Source organism: Sinocyclocheilus anshuiensis, unplaced genomic scaffold (assembly GCF_001515605.1).
Source record: "Sinocyclocheilus anshuiensis isolate Anshui unplaced genomic scaffold, SAMN03320099.WGS_v1.1 scaffold2839, whole genome shotgun sequence".
Taxonomy (NCBI): domain Eukaryota; kingdom Metazoa; phylum Chordata; class Actinopteri; order Cypriniformes; family Cyprinidae; genus Sinocyclocheilus; species Sinocyclocheilus anshuiensis.
In genome coordinates, this window is record NW_015552783.1 from 26,993 (window position 1) to 39,249 (window position 12,257).

The 12,257-nt window shown below is 32.3% G+C and overlaps 2 protein-coding genes across 2 annotated transcripts in view; one reads left to right on the plus strand and one right to left on the minus strand.

Moving 5' to 3' along the window:
• The window catches only part of LOC107667910 (colorectal mutant cancer protein-like), a gene marked incomplete at its 5' end in the record, with an annotated part of 26,278 nt that extends 24,760 nt beyond the window's left edge, over window positions 1-1,518 (plus strand). Inside the window, one exon of the mRNA XM_016459653.1 lies at window positions 471-1,518. Within this exon, the coding sequence (XP_016315139.1) occupies window positions 471-651 (181 nt within the window). The remainder of the gene's footprint in view (window positions 1-470) is intronic.
• A 3,724-nt stretch (window positions 1,519-5,242) lies between these two features.
• Window positions 5,243-12,257, minus strand: part of LOC107667909 (serine/threonine-protein phosphatase PP1-gamma catalytic subunit B-like) — a gene marked incomplete at its 5' end in the record, with an annotated part of 14,559 nt that continues 7,544 nt past the window's right edge. The window contains 2 exons of the mRNA XM_016459652.1: window positions 5,243-6,282; window positions 6,736-6,870. Coding sequence (XP_016315138.1) covers window positions 6,193-6,282; window positions 6,736-6,870 — 225 coding nt within the window. The remainder of the gene's footprint in view (window positions 6,283-6,735; window positions 6,871-12,257) is intronic.

A 12,257-nucleotide genomic window follows, 5' to 3' on the forward strand; every position in this document is an offset into this window, starting at 1 on the left:
CTATTTAGCTTACATTTTTTTTATCTCGGATTTAGTAATTTAGTAACTTAGTACCTTATTTCACTTAGTTGCCAAGACAAGGTTTCTAAACTTGTATTATAAGTAGTATTATTAGTATTGTTTTGTTTCTGTTCAGCTTTTATTTGTTTTCAGTTGTAGGTTTAGTACATTTTTTGTGTTTTACATATTTTTTTTTCCCATCTAAAATTTGTTGATATTTCTTTTTAGCTATAATCTATATTTATTTGAGTTTTAGTTTTAGTAATTTTAACACTTCAACTTATTTCGGTGAGTTGCCAAGGCAATGTTTTTGATGTTCGTAAAGTTTTTCTTTGTGAAACTAAGTGAACTAAAACTATAGAGTAGATGAATAGTAGTAAAAGAGTCGAGCCTCAGGATGATTCAGTTTTTAGTGGAGCGTCTCAGTCAAGCAGGCTGTTAAAGCTGTGTTGTGTTTGTGTGCGGCGCAGTAATCTGGTGGCGGCGTACGAGAAAGCCAAGAAGAAGCACCAGAACAAGCTGAAGAAGCTGGAGTCTCAGATGATGGCGATGGTGGAGCGGCACGAGACGCAGGTGCGGATGCTGAAACAGCGCATCGCTCTTCTGGAGGAGGAGACGTCTCGACCGCACACCAGCGAGACCTCGCTCTGAGCCCAGACTCTCAGTAACACACCAACTCTCGTACAGTATTTCACTGCAGCATCCTCCTCACTAAACCCTCTGGACGGCAAAAACGCTCGTCCTGTCATCGCTCACAAACCGCAGGACTGTGTTCTTCTGAGGGAACACAAAAGAAGACGTTTCTCAGGATGTTCACGCTGCTCTTTCAAGCTGCAAAAACCATCATAAAAACACGAAACGACGGCTCGAACGTGCTCGCGTTTAGTTCGTTTCTCCAATTCTTAATTATGAGGTTCACCGTTTTTATGCTTTTACTAGTTAAACCCGGTAATCGTGATGACATGAACACACCATAAATCCTCACAATTATTCATAATCTCAGAATGAAATGACATGAGAAAGTACAGCAGCACAGACTCACTGGCAGCTGGTTTTGTTCACTAATTATGTTTCATAATCGTACAGTGAAGAGAAATAGAGTTTTGAGCAATAAATGAGAACGAGGTTTAAAATCATCCTCAGTTGAACTGCCTCACAGGACTAGTTGAGCCTCAGATGAAAATTCTGTCATCATTTACTCGGTCTTAATAATCTGTGCTCAGTTTATAATCAAATGTAGGCCTTGTGATCAATATGTGATGAATTATGAGTTATTAATTTGTTAAAACACCACTTAGACTAACTGTAATTGGCTGATGAGATGTTGAACAATCGTTATAAGAACTGTATATTATTTTATTGGTAACACTTTACAATAAAGTCTAACATTCATTAACTATAAAGAACGAAAAATGAACATTAATCTTTGCTAATGTTAGTTAATAAAAATACAGTGGTTCGTTTTCCATATTAGTTTAGTGCATTAATGATGCAACTGATGCAACTTTTGATTTTTATAATATTAATAAATGTTTAAATTAATTTGATCTAAGATTAATGGATGCTTTAGAGGTATTTTTATTGTTAGTTTAACTACTGTACAAATGTAAAGTGTTATCAATTTATCATCAAAATATAATTGTCATAATTACACATAATATTACACATAATATTGCTGATCCTGAGCAGTTTTTTTATTATTATTATATTGAGGATTTTTTGCATTAATCATTGCATTAATTAGATTAATCAATTAAAACATTTAATTTATTCACGAGAGAATTGACAATGATTTTTTTCCTTAGAATAACATGATCTGATGCATGCTGCAAACAACAATAATAAACTTTATTTTTAAAAGTTGCATCTCAAAGCGCTTTAAAAAAAAAAAAAATACATTGAAATACAAAAAAAAACATTAAAACATACAGCAAAACAATTTAAGAATAATATAAAAACAATCACTTCATAACTATGAAAAAGTGAGTTCTAAGAGATTTAAAAACTAAATATTCAGCAAACTAGTTTAGATAAATTCTTTAAAAAAAAAATACATAAGAATTTTCCCAAGTAGAAAAAAAATATTTTTCAACTATTTTCTTATAAGCAAAATTTTTATTTAATTTTTGATGCTGGAAATATGATGACAGAATCTTCATTTTGTGTGAAATCTTGCTTCATGTTGTTACCGGAGGAATGTACCGTCACAGTATCACCAGATCTCACATTTCAGTTTCTGCAAAAAAGCAGGCCGTCTCTTACGAGAGGTTTGATCTTCATCATGTTCAGCTTCCTCCTGGATGACAGTCTGGTGGACATCACCACATTGCCTTCTTACGGACCAGTATTTATTTTCCCTCTCCTGCGAGACCTCAAACTCACTCCAGTGTTATACAGATGATCCTGCGACTGTTTACATGCTCGAGCTCCAAAGCCCTTCATCCTAAACGGATCTAGTGAAGATGGTGATTATGCGTAAACGGCTTTCATATTTATCCGTTATGAGACTGAATTTTAAGTGCTTGACATTTGATTCTGATTCATGGTGAAATATTCAATGCAATAGAAGTGCTTTCCTCTCATTTCGGCCCACAGAAAGCGGTGCTGTTAAAGGAATAATTCTCCTAAAAATTAAAAATGGCTGAAAATTGACTCCCCCTCAGATCATCCCAGGTGTAGATGAGTTTGTTTCTTCATCAGATTTGGAGAAATGCAGCATTGCATCATTTGCTCACCAATGGATGTGAATGGGTGCCGTCAGAATGAGAGTCCAAACAGCTGATAAAAACATCACAATAATCCACACCACTCCAGTCCATCAGTTAACATCTGGAGTTGTTTCTGCAACAATACCCATAATCAATAATAATGCTTCCTCCAGTGACCAAGTCCATCCCCTGTTGTCTTCTCACATCAAAATCCATCCACATGTTTGTTTAGAGCTGTTTTGGCTTGTAAACAGTGCTTGATCTGTGCAGATTTCTCTCCTGATTCAGACCAGAACACTTTTTCACTGGAGGAAGCGTTATTATGGATTATAGACTTGTATTTGAGTTAAAAACGTCTTAATGCTAGATTAGTTTCAGCTTTTGTCTTCTCCAGATGTTAACTGATGGACTGGAGTGGTGTGGATTACTTGTGGATTATTGTGATGTTTTTATCAGCTGTTTGGACTCTCATTCTGACGGCACCCATTCACATCCATTGGTGAGCAAGTGATGCAATGCTGCATTTCTCCAAACCTGATGAAGAAACAAACTCATCCTAATCTCGGATGATCTGAGGGTGAGCACATTTACAGCACATTTTCATTTTAATGTGAACGAGCGTTTAATTCAATAATCCACTATTCATAATGCCGTTTTACTGATCTGCATCTGTGACTTAATGCTGGACGATCAAATGTCATTTTCGATTTACATTTTCATGGTCTTTCTTTGTGCATCAGTTAATAAAGGAATAAACAGAAGGATTGATTATAGACATGAAAAAAAGGTCTTGATGAAAAGTATATGCATATCCATTTTAAACGATAGGCTGGAGAAACTATAAAGGGTTTGTGAATTGTACTTAATTTGCACAGATCTGTTTATGAATCTAATTTTTTGCAATCATTTTGTTTTATTTTAATACAGAATGTATTTGTTTATATAATAAAGAAATAATGCAACACTTCATGATAATGGCTCCAGTCATTTTAACTGTTATATTTTATTGCCAGACTTTCATTTACTTATTTTTTTTCCAGATGGAAATATTAAACAAAGAAATGTAGGTTGAGGTTCATTGATTGAATGGTGAAAAGTTATTAAAGTGTAAATTCACAAGCATGTTCCAAGTGCAAACTTTAAATCTCAAATATTGTCTTAAGAACAGTTAAGTTCTTGAATATTTAAAGAACATCTCAATTTCTAAAGATCTCTTTTTAAAATTCAGTTCTCCAATATTTTTAGTTCTCAAACATCTTTAAAGAATTAAGTTCTTAAATATTTTCTAAACTTTTTTTTTTAGTTTTTTTATTGTAAATATTTTAAGTACATCTTTTAAGTTCTGAAATATTTTGGTAATATTTTTAAGTTTTCAAATATTGTAAAAATTTTGGGTTCTGAAATATCTTTTTAACATTCTTAAATATTTTTCTAAGAACATCCAAGTTCTCAAATATTCTTACATTTTTTTTTTGTTGTAAATATTTTAAATACATCTTTTAAGTTCTGAAATATTTTGTTACCATTTTTAACATTGTTAAATATTTTTCTAAGAACATCTGAGTTCTCAAATATTGTCTTAATAACAGTCCAGTTCTTGAATATTTAAAGAACATCTTACGTTCTCAATTTCTAAAGATCTCTTTTTTTAATTCAGTTCTCCAATATTTAAATTTTAATTTATTTCAAATATTTTAAAAAAATTATCTTAATCTTAAGTACATCTTTTAAGTTTTCAAATATTTTAACATTCTTAAATATTTTCTTAAGAACATTTAAGTTATTGAATATTTTAACATTTTTTAGTTCTTAATCTTAAGTACATCTTTTAAGTTCTCAAATATTTTCTTAACATTTTTAAAATTCTTAAATATTTTTCTAAGAACATCTAAGTTCTCAAATATTTTAAAATTTTTTAGTTCTTAAATAATCTTAAGTACATCTTTTCAGTTCTCAAATATTTTATTAAAATTATTTTAAGTTCTCAAATATTTTATTAAAATTATTTTAAGTTCTCAAATATTTTATTAACATTTTTAACATTCTTAAATGTTTTTCTAAGAACATCTTAAGTTCTCAGATCTCAGATATTTTAACATTTTTTTCTCGTAAATAATCTTAAGTACATCTTTTAAGTTTTCAAATATTTTAACATTCTTAAATATCTCCTTAAGAACATTTAAGTTCTTGAATATTTAAAGAACATCTTAAGTTCTCAATTTTTAAAGATCTCTTTTTTTTTTAAATCAGTTCTCCAATATTTTCTTACAATTATTTTAAGTTCTCAAATATTTTCTTAACATTCTTAAATATTTTCTTAAGAACATTTTTCTTAAATATTTATCTAAACACAAAATGTAAAAAATAACCACTAAAGAACAAAATATTGAATATTATTGGGAACGCAATATATTCCTTGAGTCATAGAATAAAATCAAAGTTAAGAATTTTATTTTATTTTTATGTTTAGTGAACCTTGCTTCAGGAACATTAACATAAATCAAGTTTTGATTTCATATTAAATTCAATGCATTTCTGAAATGAACAAACAAACGCTGCAATGGTGTTTCCATCTCCCTTCGATTTATTCTGCAAGTATAACAATTATTTATAGTGTGGAGAACTGAATTATTGCCAAGACTGAACAAAACATTTCCTGTATATTTACATTGAGAGTTTGGGTTAAACAGAGAATTTATATATGAAATACTGTAGAAATTTGCAAGAAAAAAGGTTTTCCTGACGTGATTTACCTGATGAGGAGCTACATTATTCTGAAGACATGCTGAAGGTGGCATGCCCTGAGAGAAAGCCGAGGCCTTGTGTCCTATTCCTCTAACACTAACGCATGCAACAGAAACGTCCGTCTGAGAGATCAAGAAGTCAACATGCCAAAACGTCACGTGATACGCAATGGAAGAAGAAAACAAGGCATCGCGTCAAAACAAAGAAACTTGATGTTTTAGTTCACACACTCGCACAACATCCGTTCGTTTGCAATCATCAAAATAAAATAAAAAAGTCAAAATGATAAAAGCGGACTGAACGTCAACCCTCATGGCACATTCACGAGACGAAAATACAAAAAAGCATCAGGTGCATAAAAACAGACTCGTTTGTTCACAGTGGTTTGAACGAGAGATCGGGAGCACAGATCATCTTAAACGTGTCGATTTAAAAATCCAGACGCCACGTTCTGCCTTGCGTTTAAATGCGCTGTTGCCGTGGTTACGGTGGGCGGAGCTTGTGTCAAACTGATACGTCGTCCTGAAGTGGGAATAAAAAGCTGTTTGTCTCTGAAATCAAGTGAAATTAAAACGCTCCCCTCTAATACGTGAGCGGCAGCTCGGGACGGTAAACAAGGAAAAACAACGTAAAGAATCGAAATAAAGACGCAGAGGGCGGTTCATCCGGCGCAGAGCCACTCCTGATCCGAAACACATGAAAGAGCGTATGATACAAGTCCAGCCGGGCCCCGCGGGAATCATTTCTTGGCCTGTTTGGGGACTGTGTTCCTGGGCGGAGTCACTGGACGACTGGAGTTTGGTTTCTTCTTCTCTGCTGGCTTCAAAATCTGCAGGAGCAGAAATCAACACGTCAGATTAAACACCTGAATCGATCTAAATAACACTGATTTTACAGGTCATTTCCTTGTGTTTCTCATGAGTTTGAATCATCTTTTTGTCATATATATATATATATATATACACACACACACACACTCACTAAAAATGACTATTTAAATACAAAATAATTATTAAATAATAAAATAATTATAAATATTATTTATAACAATAATTAAACAAATCCCTAGAAACATAATATTCCATGATGTCTCAAATAATTTCATAAAAACTTGATGCAGCATAATATATATATATATATATATATATATAAAAAAAAGTAAAATGTTGTTTCAAACGGTTTTGGATGGAGTATATGGCAACTAACTGCACGCTCAAGGTTAAAATCCAAAGCTGATTTAGATCTCGAGCAGGACTGGAGGAGAATTATGACTATAACGCACCTGAAAGGAGCACATGAGGGTCTCGTCGACGCTCATCATGGCTCCGGCGTTGTCGAACTCTCCGCAGTAGTTCGGTGCTGAGAACAGAGTCACCAGCTGCCGCTTGGCGAAGAACTCGTATCCGTCCTCCACCACCTACAACACACACAGGAAGAGGAAGTTCAGGAGCTGCATCTCATCAGTCAAACAGCTCACTACTTCACCGAATCAGAGCTGGAGAGTTACATACTAGCTGTAGCATTTATAGCTGTTTTTGCTCATTAAAAGCCAGCGATTTTCTTCTAGGCACTTTATAAAAGGCTGTGCATGCCTCCAAATGCTTTTATGATGCAACACCAAATTGAGATGTATACATCGTCTGAAAGCTAAATAAATAAGCTTTCCATTGACAATATTTGGCTGAGATACAACTATTTGAAAATCTGGAATCTGAGGGTGCAAAAAAATCAAAATATTGAGAAAATCATCTTTAAAGTTGTTCAAATGAAGTTCTTAGCAATGCATATTACTAATCAGAAATTAAGTTTTGATATATTTACGGTAGGAAATTTACAAAATATCTTCATGGAACATGATCTTTACTTAATATCCTAATGATTTTTGGCATAAAAGAAAAATCTATAATTTTGACCCATACAATGTATTGTTGGCTATTGCTACAAATATCCCCCAGCGACTTAACACTGCTTTTGTGCTGCAGGGTCACAAATATGCTTTGAAGCTATATTTATTTATCAGGGTTATTATATTTAACTTAAACTAGAATTAAAACTAAATCCATTTTGAACTCATGAAATAAAATAAAAATTACATGGAATTAAATTAAAATATAAAATAAAAAGAAAAAACTTTTAATTCAGCTGGTTACAAAATGTACAAAATGTACTAAAATAACGAAAACTAAAAAAAGAAATAAAATTAATAAAAACTATACAGACACATGAAAGAAAAAACTACAAATGGCAAAAAAAAAAAAAAGACTAGTTTACTAAAACTAGAACATTTAGAAATTACTACAACATTTTAGTTACAAAATGAAAATGAAAATATACAAATAAAAACTACATCAAAATGTTAACAAAAACTATAACATCTCAGTTGTACAAAAATAAGATTGAAAGTCGGTAATTCTTTACATAGAACTGTTGAGGTTTATTAATTTGTAATAATTTTTAAAGGTTATAATTATATAAATAACTGAATAAAAATGCACAAAAATAAATTTGAAATTTGAATGAATTTAAGTCTGTTAATTTGTCTTACTAAGAAGAAACTTCTCTTAATTGATACTTTTTTTTTTTCTAGCTATTAATGCAAAATAAATGTATATTATTCTACACATTTAATCTCTTTTTTTTTTCCTGGCACAAAAACTTGTGGTAATGCAGGTCAACATGTTGGCAGGGCAAATAAAAACTTATGCTATCAGAAAGAAAACCCCACTGTTATGATCATTAGTAATGAAATGGAAAAAACAGTGTTATTGCTTAAACTGTTAGAACCAGTTTAGCCCTTCATCATTTCTCCTGATGAGACAAACGCGCCATCTACTGGATGAACCCATAACTGAATCTGAACTGGTTTCAGCCTGACGTCAAACGGCCTTTGAGCAGATGAAGTGAAAACACTTCAACATCATAACAGATTCATCAAGTCCAAAGTCTGAGATGAAGACGTCACTGAGACGGGCCGATGTGTGTCAGGACTGCTTTATATTATTTACACACACGAGTACAACAAAAGTGAAAATAGAGCAAATATTCTATTCCATTTCTATTCTATATCCTGGTTTTCTTTTGTTTTGAACTCGTGTTTCATGATGTGAATCTGTTTTTACTCTGAAGTCAGACTGATTCATTCATTTTAATATGAGCCCATCAAGTTTTTAATAAAAACAGAAAATTATCAAAAGATGAAGCACCTTTCATTTGTCAAGTATTTTCAAATAGTTCGCAGTGCATTACTGTATTATACGTGACCACACGGTTATTTACTGTAAAATGCATTGACTAATTGCGAGTAAATTAACTGTACTGATATAAAATTACTACTGCGATAAAAAAAAAATTTTTTATAGTTGTGTGTAATTATAAGATAAACTAAATAATAAATATATTGCCATAAATACCATTGTACAGTAAAATAAATCAAGTATTTAATAAAAAATACTAAAAATAAAGACTAAAATTTAAAATACTAATATTTAAGCCTCAATGTCTACATTTTCAAGTTTTTTGTATTTTTATTTTGGCGGTTTGTCAGCATACAAATAAAAACTAAAATAACGATCAAATGAGATGAAGCACCATTTGTAAAGTATTTAATTCACTGCATTATAGAAATACAGTTATGACGAAATGACCATTTACTGTGCAATGCAATTTTGAGCAAAATAACTATATCATGATTTAAAATCACTACTGTGATACAACTTTAGAATAATTACTTTTATTATGATCGTTATTAAATAAAAATATATCAAACAAAATAAATATTGCAATAATACTATTGTACTGTAACAAACAATCAAGCCAATTACAATACTAATATTTACGTCTTAATTTCTTTATTTTGACAGTTTGTTGGCATACAAACATATTGAGCAAAATAATAAATATATTGCAATAATACTACTGTACTGTAAAATAAATAATTGAGTATTTAATGAAAATACTACAAATAATTGGGTTTAACAGTAAGACTAAAATTACAATACCAATATTTAAGTCTCAATTTCTTCACTTTCAAACATTAAAACTTTTTTTTCATTTTGGCGATTTGTTGGCATACAAACATATTTAAAATATTTAATTCACTGCATTATACATATATAATCATGACAACATGGTTATGTACTGTGCAATGCATTTGTATTAAAAATAAGAGTTTTTTTTAGTGTGTGTGTGTGTGACGTCCCAGTTTAGGCTGTGCGTGCACTTGTGGGGTGTGTGTTTTAGGTGCCGCTTGGAGGGGGTGTGGCTCGCACACCTGACACTTGTTGGATGCAGAGTTTAAGAGTGCCTGGTGTGTTGGTGCGGAGCGTGTGGTTTGGGAGATCGTCTCCTGCGTGGAGCTCGACGGTCCGTGTCGTGCTGTGTGTCCCAGCCGACGCTGGCTCGTTCCTTCGTTTATGCTACATTTATGTTATATTTTGTTGTGTTAAAATAAATGTTTTGTTAAGTATTGTTGCGTCTGGACTCCTCTTTGTTGTAGCCTAAGAGCCGGCTGTAGCAGTGTGATTATTATTAAATGAAAATGTCAAAAAAAATAATATATTGCAATAAACACTATTGTACTGTAAAATAGAGTACTTAATAAAAATACTACAATTAAGTCTGTAAAATTACAATTCTAATATTTAAGTCTTAATTTCTTCCTTTTCAAACATTAAATTATTGTTTTTTTTTTACTTTTGTGGTTTGTTGGCATTCAAATATATCAAACAAAATAATAAATATATTGCAAATAATATAATAAATATATTGCAATAATACTTTTGTACTAGGGATGTAACGGTATGAAAATTTAATATCACAATTATAATGCACAACGTTATCACAGTTATCAATATTATCACGGTTTTGTTAACATGAGATGAAAATGTTCAAGAAGAACTGATAAACACACTGAAAACATTTCAATAAGTTGTATATTTGAAAATCAACAAACAAACACAATTAGCAGCTATAGGCACATAAGCATAAACATTAAATTAACATTAACATGAAGCCCTAATAATAATAATAATAATAAATCACGTATATATATATATATATATATATATATTTTAATACACATTTTAAATGAACAAAAGTTGTTAGTTCAGGTGACGCGGAAGCTTTGCGTACAAGAGAGATAATTAAATATTTAATATCTAATCAATATTTTTTGTCCAATTATTTGCCCAGTTAGTTTTGGTATTGAGGTAAAAGTTACCTTGCATTCGCTATATAACAGTGGGTGGTGGTCACGAAGATGTGCAAATTTGACGCGTTTCCCCCTTTTGCAGCGACTTTCTTCTTGCAAGATCGGCAGACAGGGTGACCGTCCTCGATTAAATTGCCTTCAGGACTCTTGTAAAAGCCAAAATACGACCAGATCTCCGATTTGGTCCTCTTAGACGGCTGAAAAATCTCCAGAGCGCTGTCACTGCCTTCCGCCATTTCGTCTTGTGCAAAAAAAACAACAACATTGCATGCTGCTTCTGCGTCAGACTGATGCTGGCTGGACTGGATTTACCGCGAGTTTTCAAAATTGCTTTAATCAAACACGGTTTTGATGATAATTAAATTTTAAACGATAATACTAACCGTCAGGGCATGTTATCATGATTTATCGTGAAACCGGTAATCTTTCCATCCCTATTTTGTACAGTAAATATACTAAAATACTAAAAATAATCTTATTTTATAGTAAGACTAAAATTACAATCTTAATTTCTTCACTTTCAAACAATAAACTTTTTTTTTTATTACAAATCTTGGCAGTTTTCGCCTAACTTTGAGCAAAGCTGCATCATGATGTAAATTCCCAAGGCTCTGTGAAAAACATGAAACTGCGATCAGTATGATGACAGTTTCTTCAAGTGTGTTCTGGTGAGTCACTAGATTACAGGATGAGTGGATAGAGAGATTAGCGTTTAGGGAACAGCACACATTAGGAGTGTCCTACACTCGACTCAAAGCCCTGCGTCATCAGACCAATGTCGAAGGCTCGTCTCATTTCTGCAGACTCATGCGCGGCCGGTTCAGCATGTCCCGCTGTGACTCATCCCGCACTTTTAACCAGGAACAGTTTCACATTTCCAATAACTGGACGTTCATGTAAGATGAAACTGAGTGACTCGCCCAGAGGAGAGAGACGGCTACAACAAGAGACCGCTGACACAGAGTACTAGAGATGGTCTACTAACTGACTACTGGTTAGCCAATTAGTGAAGTTGACTAGTGTTTTCAGCGTTATTGTTTAGTGAGGGAAACATTTAGGGTCTTCTCTGAGGGGTTTTAGTGTGCTGACAGCATGCTAACAGTCCCACAGTAACGATTACTGTCAGCATGGTTAAAACCCTCTCTAACAAGGTCTAAATCCATCTAAAGCACTGCTGCTGCAGAAATCAAATCCAGCACATGCAACAATAAATCATATAATTCCTAAAGACCAAATACTGAAAACTAGAGCTGTACGATATTGGAAAAACCTAAGATTGCAATATTTAGTTTTTATGTAACATACTGTATATTTCCATGTGAAAGATTTCACCAAATGACCTGAATAGCCATATTTGGAAAGAATGAATCATTCTTGAATGATTGGGATGATTTCGATGGGATGTTGATCTGCATAGAAAAAAAAAAAAGACTTTTACTTTGAAGACTTTGTTTTTTGAGCACAAATCATCCTTTAGGGGTTGAACGATTTGGGAAAAACGTACGTTCACACTTGGTTATATAAAATACTAATTTACATTTACATGTAGTCATTTAGCAGATGCTTTTATCCAAAGCGACTTACAAATGAGGACA